The sequence below is a fragment of the Mrakia frigida genome (assembly GCF_051309035.1).
Source record: "Mrakia frigida strain ATCC 22029 unplaced genomic scaffold BDY24scaffold_5, whole genome shotgun sequence".
NCBI lineage: Eukaryota > Fungi > Basidiomycota > Tremellomycetes > Cystofilobasidiales > Mrakiaceae > Mrakia > Mrakia frigida.
The window spans coordinates 761,490-786,686 of NW_027481276.1; the positions used below are offsets into that span (position 1 = coordinate 761,490).

General features: G+C 55.0%; 6 protein-coding genes across 6 annotated transcripts; 3 read left to right on the forward strand and 3 right to left on the reverse strand.

The window, feature by feature from the left end:
• Positions 1–8: 8 nt before the first annotated feature.
• BDY24DRAFT_379810 (P-loop containing nucleoside triphosphate hydrolase protein) lies at positions 9–3,478 on the reverse strand. The gene is made up of 13 exons (XM_076639093.1): positions 3,354–3,478; positions 3,035–3,275; positions 2,422–2,920; positions 2,213–2,349; positions 1,969–2,133; positions 1,300–1,880; positions 1,156–1,211; positions 962–1,073; positions 776–880; positions 608–695; positions 431–500; positions 221–311; positions 9–117 (listed from the first exon to the last, which is right to left on the reverse strand). The coding sequence occupies exons 1-13, from the start codon at positions 3,417–3,419 to the stop codon at positions 76–78; spliced, it is 2,253 nt and encodes a 750-aa protein (XP_076499632.1). The 5' UTR covers positions 3,420–3,478; the 3' UTR covers positions 9–75.
• Positions 3,479–5,858: 2,380 nt separating this feature from the next.
• On the forward strand, positions 5,859–7,043 carry BDY24DRAFT_379812 (uncharacterized protein; the record flags this gene model as incomplete). The annotated part of the gene is made up of 1 exon (XM_076639094.1): positions 5,859–7,043. One exon carries the CDS (start codon positions 5,859–5,861, stop codon positions 7,041–7,043), a length of 1,185 nt encoding a protein of 394 aa, XP_076499633.1.
• Positions 7,044–11,595: 4,552 nt separating this feature from the next.
• BDY24DRAFT_337018 (general substrate transporter) lies at positions 11,596–14,427 on the forward strand (the record flags this gene model as incomplete). Its single annotated transcript, XM_076637261.1, has 17 exons — positions 11,596–11,693; positions 11,767–11,805; positions 11,930–11,986; positions 12,085–12,130; positions 12,220–12,290; positions 12,375–12,480; positions 12,564–12,667; positions 12,748–12,787; positions 12,857–12,943; positions 13,043–13,126; positions 13,245–13,300; positions 13,375–13,488; positions 13,575–13,651; positions 13,738–13,807; positions 13,889–13,929; positions 14,039–14,084; positions 14,196–14,427. Coding segments are annotated over 17 exons (1,368 nt in total), but the record flags the coding sequence as incomplete, so codon positions are not given.
• A 998-nt stretch (positions 14,428–15,425) lies between these two features.
• BDY24DRAFT_412654 (WD40 repeat domain-containing protein) lies at positions 15,426–17,993 on the reverse strand (the record flags this gene model as incomplete). Its single annotated transcript, XM_076643091.1, has 6 exons — positions 15,426–15,510; positions 15,629–15,840; positions 16,027–16,509; positions 16,587–17,314; positions 17,447–17,589; positions 17,710–17,993. The coding sequence occupies 6 exons, from the start codon at positions 17,991–17,993 to the stop codon at positions 15,426–15,428; spliced, it is 1,935 nt and encodes a 644-aa protein (XP_076499635.1).
• Positions 17,994–18,951: 958 nt separating this feature from the next.
• Positions 18,952–20,115, reverse strand: BDY24DRAFT_234829 (uncharacterized protein). The gene has a single exon (XM_076636666.1). It carries the CDS (start codon positions 19,932–19,934, stop codon positions 19,233–19,235), a length of 702 nt encoding a protein of 233 aa, XP_076499636.1. The 5' UTR covers positions 19,935–20,115; the 3' UTR covers positions 18,952–19,232.
• A 3,314-nt stretch (positions 20,116–23,429) lies between these two features.
• Positions 23,430–25,109, forward strand: BDY24DRAFT_234858 (uncharacterized protein). The gene is made up of 5 exons (XM_076636667.1): positions 23,430–23,949; positions 24,075–24,375; positions 24,467–24,602; positions 24,679–24,801; positions 24,878–25,109. The coding sequence occupies exons 1-5, from the start codon at positions 23,542–23,544 to the stop codon at positions 25,014–25,016; spliced, it is 1,107 nt and encodes a 368-aa protein (XP_076499637.1). The 5' UTR covers positions 23,430–23,541; the 3' UTR covers positions 25,017–25,109.
• The last annotated feature ends 88 nt before the right edge of the window (positions 25,110–25,197 follow it).

The following is a 25,197-nucleotide window of genomic DNA, read 5'->3' on the forward strand; positions in this document are numbered from 1 at the left end:
GGCTACACCCAAAGAAAAGCTCGAAAAGTCGAGAGTCAAGAAGGTAAACATGCATCCATCTCGAACGCGTCCCAACTAGTCGTCTCCCTCCCTCTTCCTCTTGTACTTGTCCGCCGCCTGAACGAGTTGAAGAGAGCAAGATAAGGGGGAAGCAAACGTCAGTCCGAGGTTCGAGAAGAACGATCGAGAGCGAAGGAAGAAGGAAGAGAGAGGTACTGACAGCGATACGGTTCTGAGCAGCGGGATGTCGAGCGAGCTCTGGGTCGAGTTTACTCCTCTCCGACTTGGTGATCTCGTTCTTGAGGTCGTATCTAACGAGAACGATAACCAAGGAAGAAGAGGGGGGGGAAGGCGTTAGCTCGATGACGCCGGGCGGAGAAAGGAAAGCGGCGAAGGGAGGAAAGAGAGGAAAGAGGTCTTATGTACGCACAGGACTTCGTCGTCTTCGTGTCCGAGGAAAGTGATGGCGAGTCCAGTCTTTCCAGCTCGACCAGTACGACCTGTGAGAAACGAAGAAGACAGATGGATATGGTCAGCTGCTGCAAGAGCTGCTCCTCGAAGTGAATCAAAAGGAGAGGGGGGGGGGGGGGGGGGAAGGGGAACGAACCAATTCGATGAACGTAGGCCTCGATCGTGTTCGCCATCTGCCAGTTGATGACGAGCGAGACATCAGGTACATCGATACCACGACCAGCCTACGAAGGGACGAAGTGGGGAGACAAGATTCAGTTCGGATTAGACGAGGGGAGGGAGAAGAGAGGGAAGAAGAACTTACAAGATCGGTGGCGACGAGAATCTTGTGCTCTCCGTCTCGAAGACTCTGAAGAGCGGCTTCTCGCTGCTCCTGATTCTTTCCAGAATGAAGTGTAGTAGCGGAGAACTGGTTTGGGAGAGGAAGAAAGAGTTTTGATCAGCGACGGAGGAAGCGAGAAGGCAAAAGCGAAAGAAACGCTGAACTCACTCCAGCTCGCTGAATATCTCGACAGACCATGTCAGCCGTCTTCTTCTGGTTGCAGAAGATGATCATGGGTGGTGGGAGACCGATACTTCCGAGGACTTGAATCATTCGTTGTCTGAGGAAAGGGGAAAGAGGCAGAGCGGGAGGGAGTGAGTTCGACGCGTCGAAGGCAAGGGAAGTGGGGCAACAAGACGTACTTCTTCTTCTCATCTCCAGAAACGAACTCAGTCCTCTGCTCGACGGTATCGACAGCCTGGAGGAAAGGAAGTGAAAAGGAGGAAGTTCATCAGCAACTCGGCGACGACGGGTCGAACGACGATAGGAGGAGAGAGAGAACTGACCTGTCCAGCCACACCAATAGTGACGATCGCCGGCTTCCTGAGGTACTTCTTCGTCAACCTCTCGACAGCAGGAGGCATCGTCGCCGAGAACAACGTCGTCACTCTCCAAGCCTGATCTCCCTCCTCCGGTTGAACCTCCGTCATGTTCTCGACCTCGATCCCAGCAGGCTTCTCGTTTCCAGCAGGCAGAGCCTCCAGAATGTACGTCAACTCCTCCTCGAATCCAAGGTCGACCATCCTGTCTGCCTCGTCCATAACGACGTAACTGCATTGGGAGAGAACGAGGACGTGTCGATCGATAACGTCCTTGAGTCGACCTGGCGTCGCGATGATGATCTCGGCTCCATCCCGAAGGTTGAACTGCTGCTCGTCGACCGAACGACCTCCGACGATGGAAACACAGGTGTAACCCATGGGTCCAGCGAACCTTCGAGTTTCAGATTCGATCTGTTGAGCAAGTTCTCGAGTGGGAGCCATGATGAGAGCGTAGGGACCTTGGTGTCGGTTGGCGTCGGAGAGAGGAGGAAGATGACCGATGTAGGCGAGCATAGGGATGACGAAGGCTGCAGTTTTTCCGGAACCTGTTTGAACAAGAAAAAAACGAGGGAGAGGTCAGCTTCGGGAAGACGAAGAAGCGAAGAAGACGCGACGAAGGGAAGAAGAACGAACCAGTCTCGGCGATTCCGATCAAATCTCGATTCTGAAGACCAATGGGGATAGCTTGTCGTTGAATGGCACTGGGAGTCTCGTATCCAATGGTCTTGACGACGTCGAGGATGGGGAGAGGGATCTTGGATTCGGTCCAAGACCGCATTGGGAAGGGGATCGATCCTCCTGTAAGAAAGAGGCACAAGCTCGAGGTCAGCAAAGCGGGAAACACATGAAGCCGCAAGAAGGCAAAATTGGCACGAACCTCGAGCAGCGATACTGAAATCCTCCCTGAAGATACGCCAGTCTCGATCCTTCATCTCGTCGAGCGGCTTGTCGCTCCAGTGTCGCTCGTCCGTTCCAGACTTGTTTGCTGAGCGACGTTCCAGAGCATCAGCGTACCTGTGAAGAGGAATGTGAAAGGGAATCAGTCTCGAAAGCCCGGAGATCCTGGTGCAGATCGAGAGGACTCACTGATCCGGAACAGCACCCTCGACGGCTTTCCTTCCTCTTCCAGCGTCACCCATTCCTCCGACCATCCCACCGAGCATCACTCCCCCTGCACTCCGGGAGTCGACTAGACTTCCAGCTCCCGTGTCCTCCTCTCCGTCCCAATCGAAGACGAACTTCTTGTCTCCCGTCTTTCGGATCTTCCGCTTGTTGGCCTCGTTTCCAACTCCCAGGTAGCGAGCTTTGATAGCGGCGAGATCGATGTTGGGGTCGACGCTGGAGGAAGAGGAGGCTGGAGCTGCAGAGGATGCTGGAAGGGTGGGAGCCGAGCGAGGTCCAGTGGGAGGAGCACCGTTTCGAGGACCAGAGGGAGGTTGACGAGGACCGGAAGGAGGACCCATCGAGGAAGAAGACGAGGAGTTGGAAGGTTGATCTCGATCTTCGTACGAGGGACGGTTGTTGTTGTTGCTGTTGTTGTACTGGTTCTGGTTGTTGTAGCCGTTCTGGTAGCCACCTCGGTTGTCTGAAAGAGAGAAGGAGGGAAGGGAAAGGAAAGGTCAGCTCGACGTTCCTTCCCTCCTTCCTCTTCCACCCATCCACTCAACCGCAAGAACACCAGAAGAACCCGAGTACTCACTGTAGCCACCTCGACCTCCATATCCGCCTCTGACGTTGTAACCTCCTGCTCCGTATCGACCTCCGTCGTATCCTCCTTGTTGAGGCCCTCCTCCGGTCTTCCTCCTCTCCTCCTCGGCCTTCTTCTCGAGCTCATCTCGTTCGACCTTAGCTTTGTCGGCCACTCCTCGTTGAGAGTCGATCTCGGCTTGACGTTTCTCGAGGGCGATGGCAGCTCGTTCAGCTTTTGAAAGGAACTTGGGCTGTGAGGGAGGAGAGAGAGAAGGGGCGATGGTCAGCTCGACGAGGGAAGGAGAGCGAGAGAAGTGAACGTTTCTGACCTTTGAAGCTGCTTCCTTCTCAGCCTTCTGCTTTGCCAGCATATCGACGATAGAGAGAGGTGCCATGGCGAGAAAATGAGAGTTCTGGTTCGCGGCTGTGGTGGTCGTTGGAAGTTGAGAAGGGAGAGAGCGGGTGGAGAGGAGGTGGACTTGTCTCGAAAGCGAGCTCCCACTGAGCTGCTTTTCCTCCTCCTCAACGCCCACACGCCTCTGATATCGCCTTTTCGAGGAAATCAGGACCAGAGATAGGTTCAAGATCTAGCCTTTCAGCTCTTAACGAATGTCTAAGCTCCTTCAGGTCGTCGCTCCTCCGTCAGCCTTCACTTTCGACCAGCCTGACTTCCTCCCCTTCCTGCGACTCAAGCTTAACATGTTTGGCGATCAGCTCTCGTATGATGTCACCTTCGTTCCCTGAGATATCGCTCAGTCGACGAAGGAGTTCGCTGTATCCCTTGAGGAAGACATCAGCCGCGCACAGTCGATGGTGAGCTCGACGTTCCTTCCCTCCTCCCCTCCCTCCTCGCCCTTGTTCTATTTTTCTTGATTGTCCTACGGTCTTCCCCTACCCCTCTCTCTTTATCTGAAGGCGTCATCTCATCAAGCTTCCAGTTTGGGCCTCTACCTTCGAAAATTCCTACTTCTCCGACGTCGACGACGACCTTCCCTCCTCGGTCTCCTCTACGACATCACCATTCCCTCAAGGTCTGTACTACTGTCATACTGACGAATATGATTTGACTTGTTTTCCTTCCAGAGAGAAGAGGCCTTCGCATCTTGAGGTCAAGTCTTGATCTCTTTTCTGACCGCGCTCTCAGTCCTCGACGCGTCGTCCTCTCCGTCTTCGTTCTGAAGCGAGCAACCAGCTGAATTCCTTCCTTTCTTCTCCTCTCGATGGTGCAGACTTACCAATAATAAACCAAAAGCCTGCAAACTCATTCACATTTCTCGTTCTTTCGGTGGGAGTCGACTCTTCCCAAAACGGACCCACCTCCGTACCCTTCGTTCAGCCCTCGCTCCTTTGCCTCCCGCCGGGTTGAGCTGACTCGGATCTTCTGGGCCAAGGAAACCAACTCTCGTGTTCTATAGGAGCGTCCGGTAGAACAAAGCAGCGAAATATGAGAGACCCCGAAGGAAAGAGGCCTGGCCATCCTCGCTGCCCATCGAACTACTTCGAAACGCGTCTGATCTTCTTCTGTTTTGGACCCGGTTCAACAAGTGAGACAAAACGCTCGGATGAGCGTTGAACCCCTTCTGGATAGTTTCTCCGTGTTGTGCTCGATCCCCTGGTGGCAAAGAGGGTGGCAGCACTACGGCAGCCGCCAAAGACAAAGAGGGAAGGGGTTCAAGATCGGGCGAGCTTCCTTTCCCCCTTCGTCTTTGTATCTCTTCTCCCCATGGGTCCTCGACCTTTTTGCTTGCTTCTCCAGATAGATTAGATGTTGATATTGACAGATTCACTTGGTGAGCCGTTACGGTCATGCAAAAGTCGCGTCGAGCTCGTGAAAGGACGGAGGGAAGAGGAGGGAAGGTGGGCTGAAACTTTAGACGCGTCCTCTCCTGTTCATTTTTACTTCTTCCGCGTCGACCCCATATGCTCTTTGACATTTCTTCTTCTTCTGAACTGGTCCTCGTGCGTCCTGGGCAGGTTTCTGACCTTCTTCGGCCTCGCCTCAGGAAGTTTTTGCCTCCAGCCTCCAACGACAAACAGGACGTCGGTCCTTTCAGCGCGATCGTCGTTGACGGCGTCTCTCCTCACTCTCTTGGACGTTTGACGGTTTTTGACAGCCCAAAGCAGCTCTTCGTCCCCGTCGGCTCTCGGTACAACTTCCTACCGCGCCAACTTCGCCCTCCCTCTGCAGGTGACCCTGGGCTCGATTGGGTGTTTTGAGCTTCCTTCTCCGCGTCGAGGAGCTTTTCTTCGGTTCCTCCTTGTCCTTCTTTCTCTCCAACCACCATCTTCACATCCTTCCCTTCTTCTCTCAAGATGTCTCACGACGACAAGCACGACTCCTCAACTCAACAACACCTGGGACAGATCAACGGGGTCGATCCAGCCGCCGCTCACGACGCGGTTCTTCACGAGCAATTGACGTGGCTCAACTATGCTGTAGCAGTGTTCTCGTTCGTCCTGCCTTCAGCTTGCTTTTCCTTCGACTCAGAGCTGACCTCGCTTTTTTGTTCCCTGCCTGTTTCAGTGGAATCGTGAGCCTCCGCTAGTCTTCAGATCGCTCTCAGAGCCGCGAGAGCTAATCTATTCTTTTTCATCATCTCAGGGATCCTTCCTCTTTGGTTGTAAGTGCTCCTTATTTCTCTTTCCCGCCCAAAGATCTCGCTCGACTGACGCGTCGTGCTCTCTCTTTTCTTTTCATTATCTCTTTCCTGCCTTTTCCTTTCCTCAGACGACAGTGGAATCATCGGTAGTGTCATCTCTGAGAACTACACCTTCTTCCACGAATACTTCAACGACCACACGACCCGCTGTTCTCCCGAAAATCTTCCTCAAGAATGGCTGTCGGAGCCCCTACGGCCAGCACCCAAGCGAAGGTCACCACTCTCAACGCTAGATCCCGATCTCAACCCCCTAGAGCGTCAACAACGAAGAAAACAACAACGTCGAGCTCGCCGCCTTCCTTCCTTCCTCCCTCCTCCCTCCCCTCCCTCCCTCCTCCCTCCCTCCAACCTCCTCCCATCACCAAGCCAGGAGTCATCAACGGGAGCGATCTCCATCTCAACTCCAGCCATCTCAACGGAACCATGGTCGCCAGCGGATCCACCGAGAACGGAGGAACCGCGTCCATGACCTTCAGGGAAGCGCCAGCCGCTCCCAAAGCAGCCGTCCCCTCCCCTCCTCGAACAGTCCCAGGCTCGGATCCAGGAGGAAACCCCAAGGAGAAGCCAGCTAAGACCAAAACATCATCTACTCTCAACGCCGCAGCCGTCCTAAAACTCCAGCAAACGATTCGAGTCCAAGCCGCCCAAATCGAACGCCTCGAGATGGAGGTAGCGACTCTTACGGAGCTCGCTTCCCTTGCTACTACGGGGCGCTCTCGTGAAGCTGCCGACCTAGAGAAGCTCCGAGCTGAGGAGAGGAGGCTGGAGTCCCAGAAGGCGGAAAGGGAGAGAAGGGAGCTGGAGGAGAAGCTCGAGCTCGAGAGGAAAGCGAAGGAGGCCTCAGACAAGCTCGCTCAGGAGGCGAAGTATAGAGCTGAAGCTGCGACGCTGGAGATGGAGATCATGAGGGAGAGGCAGAAGGTCACCCAGGTCGCTAGTCCCACCGAGTTGGCGGATCGAGAAGGAAGGGTCAACAACATCGTCGTCTTCAACCTCGTCTCCACTCCCACCTCGACTCCAGAAGAACTCATCACTATCTACACCGAGAAGCTACCCAACGCCCCCATCCCCATCAAAGCCGTCAGACGATCCCACAACCCAACCTCGCCTCTCATCATCTACACCTTCGCCAACTCCTTCTCGAAGCACAAGGCCCTCGAGGTCAACAAGTCGAACCCCGACCCAGCAGCTCGTCTTTTCTGCAGATACGACGAAACGCCCTCTCAGTACGCTCACCGACGACGCCTCTTCGCCAAGAGGAAGGAGATCATCGAAGGAGGAGGACAGGCTCGAGTGCACGGAGACGAGGTCGTCGAGACGCATCAGGACGGTACAGAGGAGAGGCATCGCCTCCCTTGAACCCTCAACCATCTCAGCATCGACGAGAGGGATATTGGAGTAGGTCCTCACCTCCGAATCCTCAGCCAGAACATCAACGGCTCCCTCGTTAAGAAACTCAAATCACGCGCCTTCCTCCCCTACCTCCAAACCCTCGCCCTCAACTACGACCTCCTCCTCTTCTCTGAATCCTGGCTCACTCCCAACGACCAGCGACTCCCACCCATCCCCAACTTCACTCTCATCAACCACTTCCGACCTCCCAACCCCAACTCAGCCCAAGCCCCCAAAGGAGGCGGCATCGCCGCCTACCATCGAAACACCCTTCCCGTCACCATCGACCCCTCCTCCTCCGAAGACATCCTCGTTCTTTGTCTCGGAGACCTCCGAATCGTGGCTCCCTACCTCCCTCCCTCCTCCTCACACCGAACCCAGCGCCTCGGGCTCGACCCCGTTCTCGCCTTCACCAACGTCCTCCACCTCCTCTCCTCCTCCCCCGAACCCATCCTCGTCATGGGAGACCTCAACGTTCGAACCGGAGAGCTCATAGCTCGTCGGAACCACCCTCCCAGAGCCTCCCTCGACAGGAAAGCCCCAAACCGGCAGGGAAGGGAGGTCGTCGCAGCCTGCAACGAACTCGATCTCGTAATCCTCAACGGAGCAGTGGGAGAGGACAAGGACGTCGGTCTCCTCACAGCCTACAGTCACAAAGGAAACTCCGTTATCGACTACGCCATCACCTCCTCTTCCCTCCTCCCAAAAGTCCTTCACTTCTCGGTCTCCCCGGATCACATCCATTCCGACCACTGCCCTCTCCTCCTCACTCTCGACTGCTCAACCCTCAACTTCGTTCCTTCCCCTCCTCCTCCCCCTCCTCCTCGACCCGAAAAATTCGTGCCTCGAATCCTCACCGACAGCCCGGTCGACAAGTGCTACGAGGCGATCTGGAGGACGCGAGCGACTCCCCAAGCTCGAGCTCGAAAGATCTACGGAGACGTACTGGAGGAATCGGAGGAAGCTACGGTGGAGGTCTGGTCCTACGGATACGCCGAGAAGGGAGATGGAGGCGTAGGTCTGGGAGTGGTGTTTGGCGAGGGAGACGAGCGGAACGTCTCCGCTCACTACTCACGCCAAAGCTTGTTGGCAGTCGACGCGTTGGGTGTGCTGCTCGTCCTCGAACGCTTCAGGGACCAACCTACTGTCCCTCTCATCATCCATACTTCGAACTTCCTCGCTCGATCCCTGGCACACTGGGCTCCTACCGAGTTACAGAGCTGGAAAGCGAAGGAGAAACCGCTTGTCCGTCGCCTTAGGCTGCTCCTTTCTCTCCTTCGGGATCGAAGGGCAACGGTGGAGTTCAGGCTGGTAGAAGAGGGAGAAGAAGGTCAACGAGTACTGGTGCTCGCTCGCGTCGGCCTGAGGACGAAGGCTCCGACTCGAAGAGGAGACGAACACTTCCCGCCTCCTTCCCAATCCAAACCCATCCTCCTCCCTCCCATCCCAACCCAACCTCCTCCTCCTCCGAAAATTTTCACCAACCTCCCTTACTCCCCTCAACACACCCACCTTCCTCCTCGTCGAACACCTCTCGTCTCCCCGTTCACCGACGAGACAAAGAAGTCTCTCCGTCGCGTCCTCGACACGCTCTTCTCAAACCCCCAGTTCGGAGAAGATTCTCCGGTAGGAGAGCAGCTCAGATTGGAGCGAGAGCGGATACATCGTCGGCTGAAACAGATCATCCAGGCGGAGAAGCAGAAGGAGGAGGAGGGGAGGTGTCAGCAGCTCTTGGAGTCGGAGTCAGAGGGAGCGTTTTGGAGCGTCTCGAGGAAGCTAGACTGCGTTCGAGCGAAGTCGAAGATCCCCATCACCGAGCACACACTTCACCACGCGACGGTTCTCCAAGGTCCCAACCCACTACCCCCTTTCATCAGCGCCAACGTTCGAGACGCCAACGAGAGGGAATACGCCGGATGGCACGCCAACCCTCCTCACAACCAGCCTCTCGATCCCAGCAACCACCTCGAACGTCCCATCGAGGACTCAGAAGTCAAGCAAGCCATCGCTCACGCAGAGGAACGAGGAGCGAGCAGCTCAGCAGCAGGAGCAGACGGCCTTTCGTTCGACGAGGTCAAGGGAGTCGAGATCCATCTCATCACCTCCCTCCTCAACACCATCATCTCCACCCAAACCCTCCCCTCCCCTACCGACACCAACCTCCTCATTCCCATCCCCAAACCCGGGAAAGACCCTCTCCTTGCCTCCAGCTATCGAGGAGTCACTCTCGTCCCCGTCCTCCTCAAACTCCTCGACTCCATCCTCCTCGCTCGAGCGTCCAACTTCGCCACAGAACACTCCATCCTCCCAGAGTCCCAGAACGGCTTCCGAGCAGGTCGTCGAACGGAAGGATCTGCGTTCGTCCTGAACGCGTTGATCGAGAAGCATGCGGTGGGGAGAGGGACGGTGTGGGTAGCCTCGTTGGACGCGACGAAGGCGTTCGATTACGTTCACCTGCCGACGCTGTGGAAGAAGATGAAGAAGATGGGGTTCAGTGGGAAGATCTTCGATACCATCCAGATGAGGTACAACAAGACGAAGATGAGGGTTCGAGACGGGGGAGGAGTGTCGGAGGAATTTGTTGCGACGCACGGAGTGATGCAAGGGAGTCCGCTCTCACCCTTCCTCTACCTCCTCCACATTTCAGATCTTCCAGATTCCTCCCATCCCGACGACCTCACTCTCCTCGGAGTCATCATCAACCACTCGGAACACGCCGACGACATGATCCTTATCTCAGGCTCGAGAGCTGGACTCCAACATCGTCTCGACGTTCACCAACGATTCCTCAACCTCAACTCCATCCTCGTCAACACCTCCAAATCAGAGGTCATCATCTTCGGCCCCAAACCCTCCGTCCTTCACCCCCTCACCCTCAACGGGGAAAACATCCCCTTCGTCCGCTCCCTCACCACCATCGGAATGACGTTCGACGACGGCTCTCGTCTCAAGAGATTCGACTCGCACATCCGTCGACGAGGAGGAAACGGAGTCGCCATGGCAGCCACCACCGCTCACCAGCTCGGCTTCTTCTCCAATACCACCAACGGACAAAAGCTGACCCTATACAAGGGTCTGCTCGAACCCACCATCGCCTTCGGAGGAGCTCTCACCATCGCATCTCCCCTCGTCCAGACCGAACTCGACCACTCGCACCGTCGGATCCTCCGCTCCATCCTCCCCCTCTCCACCCGCTCCAACCTCGCTCCCCTCTACCTTCTCACCGACCTCCTCCCCATCACCTCCATCTTCCTATCCCACACCCTCCGATTCCTCTCCTTCCTCGCCAACTCTCCTCCCGAAACCTTCGTTCACCTCGCCTTCCTCGCTCTCCGAGACCTGCCCGACTCTTGGTACTCGAGAGTACAGGAAATCGCTCGACAGCACGATGTCGAGCTTCCCGACGACGTGGAAGGGTTCAAGCAGGAGGAATGGCTGGGAGACGCGATAGAGAGGATGCACGAGACGGAGAGGCAGAGATGGAGGACGTACGCCGAGCTCAACAAACGACTCCCCCTCCTTCACCCAGCCAACTTCCCCTCCTCCACCAGCTTCCACCACCTCCTCATGCTTCCCAACCGACGAGAACGGGAGACGCTCCTCCGTCTCATCTCGGGGGAACATCCGTTGCGAGTCGAGCAGCTACGACGAGGAGAAGGAAGGGTCGAGGAGGAGGATCGAGTTTGTCGTTATGGTTGCGGAGTGGTGGAGGACGAAGGACATCTGCTGAAGTGTAAGGAAGAGGTGGTGGCGAAGGAGAGGGAGGTGATGTGGAAGGAGGTGAAGGAGTGTGGATGGGAGCCGGAGGAGAGGATGGGGCAGGAGGGAGATGGTCGTCGGAGGGAGGAGAAGGTCCAGAGGGACGATGACGCTTTCACTCTTTCTTCTCTCATTCGAAACCCAAAATCTGCCTCCGCCGTCGCTCACTTTATTTACCTCGCTCTTAAACAGTTCCCGTCTTCGTCTCTCGCACTCCCACCGCGTCCGTAGTATGTTTTTTCTCACTTCTCTTCCCTTCTCATCTCCTCTCTCTCTCTCGCACGAGCGCGTCTCCCTCCCCCCTACCTTTACCCTTGTCGGCTCCGTTTCTCGCTTTAATCCTCCTATCGCCTCGCAGCTTAGAGATCCCAAGTCGACCCAGAGAACCTAGTCCACTCTCTGGACAGGAGGGATCTCGACGCAGCTGACGGCATCGTCTTGGAGGAGACGAGTGGGACTTGAGGTCGTCGTTCGTTTTTCCCCTCCTCCCAACCCAAAGAAATCCATTTCAGCTTTTTTCCCTTCGACGTTTCAGACCTACATACCTATCCCTTCTCGCCTACTTCTTATCTTCTCCTCGTCTGTCTCTACATTTTTGCCCGCGCCACGTTTTTTATCTTTTCGCTTCTTCAGTCGACTCCGAATTCGAGTTATGCTATGATCCTCCTCCTCCTCCGACCCTTCGGAGACCAGTGAGTTTCCCGACAAGGCTCGACTGATCGCGACGAAAGAGGCTGAGTTCGGTACTTGTTTCGTTTCCGCTCTAGTCACCGGAGCCATCGTCTCCGTATTTGCTGGAGGATGCTTCTTTGGTGCCCTTATCGCTGGATACACTGCCAACAAGATCGGAAGGAAGAGGTGAGTTGAGGGAGGAAACGGCGCTTCGACTCGAGCTCACCAACTCACCTTCTATCTTCCCTCCTTCTTCCAGAACCATTCAGCTCGGAGCTCTGATCGCTGTCGTCGGATGGTGAGCCGACTATTCCTTTCTGCTATCGGCTCGAGAGCAAAGTCGTCAAGCTTTGGAGACAAGACCTTTCTGATTCGAAACCCCCTGCCTTGCTGACTCCATACCCCTCTGTTTCGTTCATCAGCACAATCCAAACCGCCGCTGTGAACGTCGGTATGCTCATCGCCGGAAGGTTCATCGCGTGAGTCCGAGCTTTCTTTCCCTCGACCTGGGCCAGACCGCGTCGTCTCGATCTCAGCCCGACTGAGCCTTCCGCCTCCGATTTCTTCTCGGATCTAGCGGTCTCTCCATCGGAGTCTTGAGTATGATTGTTCCTCTCTACCAAGTGAGTTTTCGTCCTCGACAAGGCTCTGCACTCAACTTGACACGTCGACTCGAGTTGACCTTCGACCTCTCACTTTTCCTCCTCTCCAGGCCGAGATCTCTCCTCCCCACGCTCGAGGTCTTCTCTCCGGATGGACCCAGATGATGATTACCGCCGGATTGTGAGCACACATCAATTCTTCCGGTTACATTGTCGTTCTAGGAGAGCTGATCTCTCCCTCTTCCCTTTCTCTTCTTCACTTCAGCTTCGTCGCCAACTGGGTCGGATACGGATGTCAGTTCCTTCAGAACGATGGACAGTGGCGAGTGCCTCTTGCCATCCAAATTGTTCCTGCCGTGATCCTCGGAGCGGTGAGTCGAAACAGACAACGAGCCTGATGAAGTCGCTTCGCTTTTTGCCTCTAGCTCACTTTCTTTCTTTTCTTTCTCTCCAGGGAATGTTCGTCCTCCCCTACTCTCCTCGATGGCTTGCTCAGGAGGGTCGACACGAGGAAGCTATGGCTTCTTTGATTCGACTTCACGGAAGCGAGGCCAACAGGTGCGTTTATTTCCTCGTTCTCCTTTTCGCGACGCGTCCTGATCCTCCTTTCTCTCTTCTGCGTCCCCCTGTTCTTTCAGGGAGCTCATCGCCTTCGAGTATGACGAGATTGTTACTCAGGTGAGTTGATTCAACCTTTTTCATCGATGCTTTCACTAACCTCGTTCTTCTACCCCTTCTCGTTCAAAGATCGCGTGGGAGAAGGAAAACGTCAGCAACAACTTCATGGACCTCTTCAACACTCGGCCTTCTCTCACGAGAACTATGTGCGGAATTGTGAGTCTATAAATCTGCCTACATCGTCCCCCTTCGTCTCTGGTGGACTGTCATCGCCTGGCGAAGCGTCTGACCCTTTTCTCGTCTTTTCCTCTCCAGATGGTTCAAGTCTGTTGCCAGTGGACTGGAGTCAATGTCAACTCGTACTTCGGACCTACTATCTACGCTAACCTTGGATACACGGTATGTATCGTCGTCCTATACATCAGAACTGGGCGAGCGAGCTCGACGCGTCCCGCTTCTCTTCCTCCCTTCGCCGACGCTGACCTCCTCCTCCTTCCGGCTTTTCCCGATGTAACAGGGATCTACTATTCTTCTTATCAGTGGTATCTCTGGAGCTTGGGGAATGATTGTCACGTTCGTCCTCGTTTTCTGTCTCTCAGCGTCGTGCAGTCGAGACTGACTCTCCCACTCATTCGCTCCCTTTACAGCTTCATCTTCATCACCTGGATGGTTGATCGAATTGGTCGAAGGAAGCCTTTGGTCTACGGAGGAGTTGCTATGGCCGTTTGTCTCGCTTGGCAGGCTGGTGTCGCTTCGAGTGAGTCAAAATCTTCCCACTCTTCCCGCTTTGGGACGCGTTCTGACCGCCGCCTCCCTCTTTCTTTATCTCTCTCGCAGTGTTCGCCAGCGATCCCAACTACCAGAACTCATCCGCCGGAATCGCTGGAATCGCTTCCATCTTCCTCTTCTCTGGAGTCTTCTCAAGTGCGTTCAAGTTCTCGACGCTCGAACCGAGGAAGAGAGAGACGAAGACTGATCGGTTGCTCGCTCTCTCGATTTCACCTCTCCAGTCTCCTACGGTCCCGTCTCCTGGGTTTACCAGTCCGAGGTCTTCAGCATGCCTCTTAGGGCCATGGGAACGTGAGTCGCTCTCGCAGTTTCGTGTTTCGACGACTTCACTGAACTGGCTTCCCCGTCCCCTCCTTTTCATATCCCTTACAGTTCAATCTCTACTGCTTCTAACTGGGCGATGAACGTCCTCCGTAAGTCCATTATTTATCGTCCCCTCTCTCTTTGTGTACTCCTCTCGAGCAGACCTCGACGCGTCGTCCAAGCCCTTGACTAACGCTTCCTCCTCCCTCCCTTCTCCAGTCTCCCAAATCACCCCCATCGGTCTCAAGAACCTCTCCTACAAGTAGTGAGTACATCATCTTATCCGTACTTCTGCCTCTTCCTTGTCCTTTCCCCCAGCTCACCCTCTCTCCTCCCTCCCTCCCTCCCTCCCTCCCTCCCTCCTTCCTCCCTCCAGCTTCTTCATCTTCGTCGCCTCCAACGTCGCCAACTCGGTCGTCGCCTACTTCCTCTTCAAGGAGACTAAGGGCCTCACCCTCGAGGAGCTGGGAGCCGTCTTTGGTGACTTCGACGTGATCGCTCCTCCTTCCGCTCGACGAATCGCCAGGGACGCCGCCAACGCTTCCCCTCTCGACGAGGAGAAGAAGACCGATATGGCTCACAACGAGTTTGTTACCGAGCGGGTCTAACTTTCTTTTCTCGATCGTCCGATTCTTTCGTCTAGTCTACTTCGTGTAGTTTCTCAGGGTTTTTTTTGTAACGTTTCATTTAGCTTTCCTCTCTCCCTTTTTGCCATCTTTTCGCACACACAGCATTCTTTAACGTATCTTCCTAACCAAATATGTTCATCAACGGCCTTTCTTCAACATTTCTCTTTCTCTCGAAAGTTTGGTTTCGGTATTAGAAGGGAAACAGACAGGGAGACGTCGTAGAAATCGACGCGTCCATTCTTCCCTCCCTCCCTCTGAACACCGCTCTCTCTCTCTCTCAGCGTCCCTCCATGGAATCCATAGCTCTACCTTCCTCGACCTCGAGGTTTCTCTTGCCGCCAGCTTATCTTATGTACTGTCTCGTCACGAGCACCAACTAACGCGTCTCCCTCTCCCGTCTCTCCCTCCCTCCCTCTCCTCGCTTGCAAGCTCGACGAAAGAAACGAAGAGAAAAAAAAAGCGTGGATATCATAATCAAGATCGAGATCACAACCGAAAGCCGAAAAGCGAAAAGCGAAGACAAACATAGACACGTTCGACCCCGAAACCAGAAACGAAACGAAACGAAAGGTCGAACAAAAGAGAACGAGAAGACGAAGCCCAAAAACGAGAAAGCGAGAAAACGTGAACAAGTAAGAGATGGTGCGAGAAAAAGAGAAAAGAGACAGAGAGTCGTTATGAAATGAAGTGTGTGAGAGAGAAGAGAAAGGGAGAACAAAGACGAGATGTGGTGTGCGTGCGTGCGTGCGTGAAAAGAGAACGGGAAGGACGAAGAGTGTGCGTGGGAGAGAGAGAGAGGGAGGAGGGCTATGCAAGGTTGGAGTGTGGGTTGTCCGAGGGAGAGGGGAGGGAGTGGGTTGGGTTGAGTTGCGTTGGATGGTGATGGGTTGTGGTTGAGAGGAAGGGAGGGACGAAGGGAGGGAAGGGAGGGTGCGACGAGGAAGGTTGGGTTGGAGTTCCGACGAGAAGTCGAAGGTTTATCGGATCTTGGCGAAGAAAGGGTTGAGCGCCGACGATTCCGACTTCCTGACCTCCCTCGCCTTTTGGAAAGCGTTCCAGAACCTGGAGAAACGAACGAACGAACGAACGAAGTACAAAAACAAGGTCAGCGTTCTCGTCTTCTCTCTTCTCTCTCCTCCCTCTCCTCCCTCCTCTTTCCCAAAAATGATCGTCCACTCACCTAAGCGTCTCATCCCCAGCACCCGTACAGATCGTCTGCCCGTCGGGACTCATCGCAAGGTAGAGGACTCTGAACGTGTGACCGGAGAGGGTGGCGACCTGATTCATCGACGGGTACTTCCAGATGCAGACTTGGTTTTGGACCGGACCTGCCGAGTAGCCGTGGGTGGAGACGATCTCGTTAGATGTTTTCGACCAGAGGAGGTTGCAGACCTGTGAAAGTAACGAACGAACGAACGAACGAAGGAGGGAAGGGAGGAAGAGGGAGGAGGGAGAGGAGGGAGAGGAGACGCGTCAGTTTTCGAAGCGAGGGTGTCGAGACAACGAGATGAGAACGAGATCAGGAAAGAGAAAAGAGAGAGAGAGAGAGAGAGAGAGAGAGAGAGACGAAACACTCACCTGCGACCCCGTATCCGTCGAACTCAACATCGTCCCCGTCAACGTGTTCCAAAACCGAATCTTCTTATCCGCCGTCCCTCCTCCGCTCGCCAGAATCCCCCTCTGATGAGGACTCCACGCAATCGCCTTCACCGCCGCCGTATGCTCCCCGAACCTCCACAGCGGCTCTGAGCTCTCCGTCCCGTTCCAAACGATCAGCTTGTTGTCGTTCCCTCCGCTCGCCAGCTGGTTCTCGCTCGCGTTCCACTTGAGCCCGCAGACCTCCTGACGGTGCGAGGTGAGTTTCCGGAAGTGGTGCTCGGGAGCTCGGACGTCTCGGTGGTAGATGTGACGATCTCGGGAACCGGAGGAGAGGACGTTGTCGTTCCAGGCGAGGCAGCCGACGCGACCGGTGTGGCCAGACATGGTTCGGATCTTCTTGCAGCGTTCGGCGTCCCAGATCTGGACCTCTCCCTTGTCGGTTCCGACGGCGACGGTGTTGCCCTACGAGAAACGAGTGGAGGTCGATCAGCTTCTCTCTCTCTCTCTCGAAGGAAGAACGAGCTCGAGAAGGAACTCACCTTCGCCGTCCAGTTCAAGCTCGTCACCAAGTCTCCCTCCGTTCCACTCCCCGCCGGAGCCGTCAAGTCGCACAACTTCGTCACCCTACTCGTGTTGGCCGACCAGAGATACACACACCCCGCCAGCCCGACTCCAAGAACGTTGGTCGAGCTCCAATCGACGAGGTTGAGGTAGTAGTCGTCTGCGAGGTCTGGCGCATCGAGCACCTTGAAGGGACCCTTCGAGACCGTTCGAGGAGGTTTCCTAGGGCTGAGGAGGATCTTCTGGGATTCCGAGGTGACGGGAGAGAGGGAGTAGGCTTCGTGGGTAGGGTCGTCGAGGTCGTGAGCTTTGTTGGAGTGGTGCGAGGAGGAGGAGGAGGAGGAAGGGGAAGCGTAGGAGAAGAGTCGGCGACGAGTTGGCGTGACAGGGGTTGGGAAGGAGGACGAGGAGGAGGAGGCGTGGGAGTGATGGGAGGAGGGTCTTGAGGAGGAAGGGGAGGTAGGGTAGGTTGTGTGTCGAGCTCGAGAGGGGGTGGTGGGTGCTGTGAGGGGGTGGTGAGAGGGGGAGGTGGAGAAGTAGTTGACGACTCCTCCTCCGGCTGTTGACGAAGAGTTGGAGTTGAGCGAGTTGTTGGAGGGTGAGGAAGGGATGGAGGAGAGGGAGGACATGGATTGGGAAGGGGAGGTGTGCGTTCCAGAGAGGAGTTCGGATTTCAGGAGGGTTGAGAAGGTTCGGTTCGTTTCGTCTGAGAGGAGGGAAGGAGAGGAGGAGGAGGAGGAGGTCAGCTTGAGCTCGTTGTTTCTCCTCTTTGCTCTCCCTCAAAAAGATATATCGACTCGAAAATCTAAACTCTGCTGTACAGATGAATGCTACACACCTTTCTGAGCGTCCATCTCTCCTGGCAGGATCCTCTTCTTTGTCTTTGTTGGCGTCGTGGGACCTCCCTGGCCTGCTCCTTCTCCAAACAAGTGGTAGTTGGCGTGAAGGTCGGATCCGTCTCTCGTAGGGATGAATCGATCGCTGCATACATCCAGGCGAACAAAAGTAGTAGGAGTCAGCTTTCTCTGGCGCATATAGTCGCTCGAGAGACAAAGGGGAGGAAGGAGGAGAGAGAGAGAGAGAGAGGGTTGATTGACTGACCTATCTCCGTAAGACTCCCTCGACTTCCTCTTTGAAGGTCCTCCTCCGTTCGCTCCAGGACTCCTCAACAGATCAGCGAACGCACTCGAGGACTGCTGTCCTCCTCTTGTGGAAGAGAAATCTTCGAGGACGGTTCTCGACGACGACGACGTTGAAGGTTGAGGCGAACGAGGGGAGGAAGGAGGTTGAGAGGAGGACCGGAAGGGATCCTGACTGCTACTCCCAGAAGAGGAACCGACAGCGTTGGTCGTAGACCGATAGCGAGGGGAGAGGGGTGCGTCCATCGTAGAGAGGGAGAGGGAGGAGAGGAGATTGAGGGAGGGCGAGGGCGAGAGGTGGGAGGGATGAAAGGGAAGGGAAGGGAAGGGAAGGGAAGGGAGGAGGTCGACGGGAGAGAGGGATTCAAGTGGCTCGTCGGTTGAAAGCCAGCGAAGGTGAAGGAGGGAAGAGGAGCGGGCGGGAAGGGGGAAGGGTGAAAAGGAGTTCTCGTTTCCTGAGGCCAAAGGGTTTCGGTGTGGGTTGGGCGTTGGGAGGCACAACAGAATGAAGGAGGAGCTCGCTCGATTCGAAGACGACGGATCAAGATCAAGCGGGCGAAGCGAAAGGGGGCGTGCAGTAAGAACAGTTCCAAACCTTCCTCGATTAATATCTCATTGTTACAGAACCTGAACGTTCAAAAGGAGAGAGGAAGAGAAACATTCTCTGCCCTTTTTTTCTCCGCTGGGAGAAGGGAGCGACTCCCTTCGCTGGTGCAAGCCATCTCGATCAGCCCTCTCTTGAGTCGAAGACCTTCCCTTTCTCTCTCTTTCTCAAGGGCTACATACTCGTAGAAAAAGACATGCGGTGTGACAATTCGTGTATGCGTGTGAGAGTCAAAAGTCTAGCGATACAAAAGGGTGGAAGGAGCAAGCTGAGCAGGAGAAACTAGAAAGCAAAGGGAGGAGAGCATGACGCGCGCGTCGAGTCGAGGGCTGAACGAGAAAGAAAGAACGGAAGCAAGCTATAAAGCTGAGGAGGGTATAAGATAGATGAGCGGGTGGGGGTGCGAGAAAGTCTAGATAAAGGAGATAGAAGTCTAGAGTCTACGGCGAGGAGGAGGAAAAAAAAGTCCGTTGGATCGAGACGTGCGAGAATCGTCCGTTCGAGAGAAAGTGACGACGAGAAAGAGTGAAGAGCGACGACGACGGTAGAAAGGTTGAGTGAAAGAGTGATGAAGAGGGTCTGAGAAGGGAATAAGAAAGGTCAGCTCGTGTGAGAACGGCGTCGTGGTCAAAAAGGGAAGGACAGACGAAAACTCACGGTCCGGTTGAAGATTGAAGCGAAGGGTCGAGGTCGAGGTCGAAGCTTGAAGAGATGCGAGAGAGAACGGAGATGGATAGAGTCCGAAAGGGCTCAGGAGAGTGTTTTAGGCTGTTGAGCGAGAACAAAGAGGAAAGAGAGGATGATCAGCAAACAGAACAACCGGAGCGACGACCCGTCGTCTCTCTTCTCTTCAAAGAAACTCACCTGCTCCATTACTGCAATCACACCCTCAACTTCCCAGCAGCTCCCAACCCACCCATCTTCTCAATCAACGATTCCATATGCCTCTGCATCTCCTTCGCGTACGAACTCGTCGTCAAACTCCCTCCCTCGCTCCCAACCTCCTCGACCGTCTGCCGTCCCTGAGCGATATCCCTCGCCACAGCCGCCACCTCCTCCACCTCCTTCGCTACCCTCTCTCCTTCCTCCGCAACCCTAGCCGCTTTCACCTTCACCCTCGAGTTCTCGACCTTCTCAGCAGCGCTCTTCCTCCTCTCCTCCGCGGACGAAGTCGACCCTGACCGATCAACCTTTCGAGGACGTCGTCTTCCCGACTCGGTCTTCTCCACGACTCGGTAACCTTTTCCTGACGTTCTTCGCACGAGATTGCTAACCTCTTCGTCCTCGTCCGAATCGTCGGGTTCCGAGTGGGAGGAGAGCGAAGCTGAGACGGCTTCGAGGCCGGCGGAAGGCGTGCAGGGAGTGAGGGGAGCGGATTCGACGGCTGGCGAAGGCAGAGGCGTGGCTCGGTACCGTTTCGCGAAGGAGGAGATCGGTGGAGAGTCCAGGGAGGGAGAAGGGGAAGGGATGGAGGTGGAACGGTCTGTTATGGAAGGCGAGGCGAGCGTAGAGGAGAGTTTGAGGGAGGAGGGGTGAACTCGAGGAGCTGAGGATGGATGGAGAGGGGTCGAAGCGGTGAGCATGGTCGCTGAAGGAGAGGAGTGGAGAGGAGAGGGAGGTGAAGAAAGAGTCGAAGGAATGAAGAGAGCTGAAAGTTGAAAGTGACGGTTTGGAGGAACAAGAACGTCAGCTCTGAAAGTTGGATTCCAGCGCGTTCCTCCGTGCGAGGGGGCGAGCGACGACCCCCTCCTCCTCCCCGCTGAAGTCATCCTTGCTGTTTTTTGTCCGGAGTTCCTTTTCCTCGTCGAAGATCAGTGAAATCAAGGGTGTTGGAAGCTTTTTCAAAACAATCCCCTTCAAAAAGAAAACAAAGGGAGGAAGAGAGAGGGGAGGAGAGAGAGCGACCAAACATCCAAGATCAAACCGGAGCCGGTCAAGCCGAGCTCATCACGTCCGTTCCATCTCCTTCTCGTGAGATTTTGGTTATCTGAGGTTGGGAAAGTTGTATGGAAATGCAGCGGAGATTCGAAGGCTATACATGAGCGAAAGAAGGAGTCCTCGGATGGTTCTCGTCGCTCGCTGATCGGCCGAGAAGGGAGTCCGGAGCTCGAAGTTCAAAAGCTCGAGCTCGACTTTCCCTCCTCCTTCCTTTCTGCCTCCAACCCCTTTGGCCAACTTCTTCGCTTCTCAGCTCGATCAGCAGCTCAACACACCCTTCACCTGAAGATCTTCACCTTCGTTAGTTTCAATCGAACGTCTAAACCCTTCGCTCCTTCTCTGCCTCCATCGACAGGTCTCCTCCTCTGCGCCCTCCTCCTCCAGTCCCCCCCCTTCCTCGTTCCTCATCCAAACGATCCTTCCTCTCTCCTCGCCTGAGCTTCGATGGACTCCACTCACCTCCTCATCAACCAGTTCAACCACAGCGAGCACTCTCGTTGGATCAGACAGCTCTGAGAAGGTCATGGCTTGCGACGCGATGGTGAGCTCGAGCTCGATCGCTTCCTCCGTTCCGTCCACTCTTCTCGTTGAGCTTTCCCTCACCTTTCCTCCCTTTCTCAAGTCCCTCATGAGCATTACAGATACTATAGCTAGAGAAGACTTTGAAGGTACGCTGCCTTCCTTCCCTCTGTTCTCTTGTTTGGTCAACTCTCCAGCTTCCTCCACCCTGACCTCTGCTCTCTCTCTCCCCGGGACCTCCTACACCAACCTCAACGATTGCTACCCCTTACCGTACAACGATCTTATTCGATCGCTGGAGCACTCGACTTCAAAACCTTTCTATGAACCTCGTGAGTGATCTTTCGCAGTGAGCGAGCCAACGCTGAGTCTCCCTTCTTTTCGCAACAGCACAGAGGAGAACTCTACTGGGAGCCTGAACTGGAAGAAGGAGCTGACGCTGAGCTGTTGAGATCAACTGGTAGAAGAGGGAAGATCTTCGACGTGGGTTGTGGAGTCGCTGGTGCGTGGAGTGGTCTCTCTCTCTCTCTCTCTCGTCTTCCTTTCGAACCGCGGCTGACGATTTGAGCTGTCTCTTCTGCAGCTGTAGGGGCGATTCAGATGGCAACTAGATTTCCAAAATGAGAGGTGGTGCCGCTCGATCTGATGCGCGTGGACGCACCGTGAGTGCTTTTTTCACTTGACGTTGTCGACGCGTCGGTTCGAACAGACATGAGCTGAACGCTGATGTTTCGTCCTTCTCATCAGGTTCGTGCCTCCAAACATAACGTTGGAGATATTGGACCCGTCGGATGGGATTCCGTAGCATGTACATTTTCTATGGAAAGAAGAAACGAGGATCGAGAAACTGACCAAGTCTCTTTTTCTCTCTCTTCAGTCCTTCGGAACACTTGTTCGTCCTCGAGTCCTTCTGACCTTCTCATCCTTCGCCGACGATTTAAACCTATTCTCTATCCTGCAGTCATGTCATTCACATCCGAAGTCGTTCGTTCGCACCCTTCTCACTTCTCGTCCGACCTTAAACTGACGACGTTTTTCTCTCTCTGCAGTCGCTCCTACCATCCCAGACTTCGAAGGTCTCCTCGAACAGTGTTACAGGTGCCTAACACCCGGTGGAATCCTTCTTCTTCAACGTGCGTTCGACCGTCTTTCTTCTCGTTAAAAAGTCGAGACGCGTCGCTGATCGACCTGATCTCTCTCCTCTTCCATCAGCTCGAACTCCAAGCTCCCAACGGCCAAGCTCTTTGCTGGTTCGACATCGCTCTATCCCACGCCAAGATCAAGACTATCAACTCGGTTCAGGCTATCAAAACTTCCACTCGTTGAAAGAGATGCTGGAGAGGTGCGGTCGTCGTCGTCGTCGTCCCGAGTCGACAAGCTCAACACCTCCGGAGTGTGGCGGGGAGCACGAGGAGGAGGAGGAGGAGGAGGAGGAGGAGGTTGGGTTCGTTCAAGTTTAAGAGCATCCATGGGAGATTGACATCAGAACGAGACAAGCGAGTGAGTTCGAATCGATTCGAGACGCGTCGATCTTCTTCTTTCCGCCCCAGCTCTTTTTTTCCGCTTGAACTGAATCTACCTTCGCTCTTGCTCTTCCTCGCACACTTGGTAGCCCACCACCTCCACTCCCGAACAGATAACTCGAGCCTCGACAGCCTCCTTCGTTCGAGAAAACCTCGTCACTCTTTTCAAGCTCAAGGTCATCTCGTTCACCAACGGACAAGCTTCGTCGTCTGCTGAGCTGGGAGAGAAGGTCGGGAGGTTGCTGGAGGTGGATTCGAGGATCTTTCAGACAGACGCTGAAGAGTGTATGGGCTAGGAAGGCTGGGACTTGGAAGAGGGAGGAGGGCGGGCTGAGTGAGGGCGAGGAGGAGCGGAGGAGGAGTTTGGGAGAGGAGGGAGATGGAGAGGAGGGGTTGAGGTTGAGCTCAGAGGTGGTTGTAGAGAAACCTGAGGTGCTGGGGAGGGGTGCGACAAGGAGCGAGGAGGAAGACGAGGAAGTGAGAGCTCGTTATCGGTTGGATCCTAAACGCGTCGTGGCTTTCGATGATTCGCATGAGCTGTTTTCGTGTATGCATCAAGATCAGTGAGTTTCTGGTTTGTTCTGGGTGCTCTCTTCCAGGTCAACAACTGTCCATCAGAGATCTACATTGTTCATCGAGGGAAAATCCAAGCTCGGGGATCCCGATCGACGGAGGCGCCTGGGCCTTCTCCCCTCCTCCTGTCACCTCCTTCCTTCCTCCTCCCAACTTCGATGCTCTCTTTTTAACTTCTTCCTTGTTTTCTTCTTCGTGAGTCTACAATCGAGTCTGCTCTTCTCCCTCTCGAGCTCTCGCTGATGACCTATTCCTTATCTCTATTGCAGTCTCTCTCCCTCCTCCTCCTCGACCTTCTCATCAGCCCCCTCCCTCCTTTCCTTTGGACCCAGTCACTCCTTTTCAACCCAACCACGCTCGTTTTCCTTCCCAACCTCACCACCACCTTTTCAGTACAACCAAAACCTACCATGGAACCTTCCTCCTCCTCCTCCTCGTCTTCGTACAGACCTCCTCGGCGCCCGCTGTTGTCTTCCCTCCTTCTCGCAGCCCTCCTCCTCCTTTCGACTCCCACTCCCTCCTCAGCATCCTCTTCCTCCCAACCCTCGTCCACTCCAGCTCCTCATTCACGGAACCCTCCATCCCTCCTCTCACCTGGAACGATACCCATCCAACTCCCTTTCCTCGAACCTCTGGAATGGCCAGCAACGAACGAGGAGCAGGAGCACAACGAGCTCGAGCTCAAGGAGGACCGAGGACGAGGACAGCCGTCACGGCAGCAGTCCTCTCACTCATATCCTTCTCGTCTACCAACTCCGTCAACCAGGAAACGAACGAGAGCTCTATGGGGAAGGCAGGAGGAGGAGCAACAAGGACAAGATGCAGGAGAAGTGACGTCTACAGCAGCAGAGACGGCGGTCGCGACCGTCGAGGCTTCCATCAACCTTTCTTCCTCTGGAAATCCCCTCGCAATCGCCTCGGAAACGGACAGCAACATCTCCTCCACGCCAACCTCTACATCTTCTGCTTCCGCTGCAGCTACAGCAACTTCGAGAGGAAAGGTAGCTCCTCCAGTTCCAACACCAGCGGCAGTTCCCAACCCCTTGTTCGTTCTCTCGCTCCCCACCTTTTCCTCCCGCTCCCCTGCACCAGATTCTCTCCCACCCTCGAACAAGAAGCTCAGAAGACTATGTCGCTGACTTCTTCCCCTCTTTCTCGCTCAGCCCTCAGCCCTTCGACCTCACCCTCAACCTCAACCTCACCTCCGCCTGCCTCGAGTACTTCGCCTACTTCCTCTCCTCCCAATCTTTCCAAGCCTGCCGACCCTTCTCCTTCCTCTTCTCCTCCTCCTCGGCTTTTTCTTCCATCGCTTCCAGGGACAACCTTACGGACATCACAGCCGTCGTGCAGGCGACGTTGAACTCGAGCTCGTCGTGCGAGAGTCTCATGGTGGGCATGGGGACGTCGTTGGGGAGTAGATGTCAGGCGGATTTGCTGGCTGGAGTGCCGATTGCGAAGGAGGCTTTGACTGGTGAGTACCACGTCCAAGTTGCTTCTGATAGTGAAGAAGGAGGACGAGGATGAAACGCGACGAAGCTGACTCGCTCGTCTTTCTCCTCAAGGCTTCCAAACCTTCGCTATGATGAAGGAAGCTTCGGCTCTCGTCTCGTCAGACTCAGGAGCCTACTGCTACGTCGAAGCTCTGGCCTCTGATGAGCCGGCGGATTTGTTCCTCTGGAATCTCTACACTGGAGCAGCGTTCGTCCCTTTCCCTTTTCTCTTTTGCCCGTTCGACCTTCCCGCTGACTCCTTCCTTTCGATCGACTTTCATCAGTCTCCCAAACACCAACCTACCCTCTTGCTCGTCGTGCACCAAGGATCTCTTCTCCGTCTACGAAACCTACGCCTCGAACGCGTCTCTTGCTCTCACGGTTTCGTACTCGAGTGCGGTCGAACTGTTCGTCGTCCTTCCTTCTTCTCGTTCAGTCCTCCGTCGCCTTTCGCTAACCTTCTCTCGTCCTTGCTGTGTACAGCTCCAATACCCAATGTGGCTCCTCTTTCGCAACCACCGTCGTCGCAACCTCCTCCGGATCTCGATCCTTCTTCACGACGCGTCGTTCGACCATCACCCTCACCCTCCTCGGACTCGCCGCTCTCGCCCATACCTTATAGCCTCCCTCCTCTTGACTCTTTTAGAACTTATCTATAACTCCTCTTTCCCGGCTGCCCTTCCATCCTTCTTCTTTCTTGGGCTTTTGAGGCGAGGGAGGGAGGGCGGATTCGCTGTACGGACTTTTGAGGATCACTTTACGCCTTCTCGCTTGCTTACTTTTCACGACTACTTCGCTTTTTG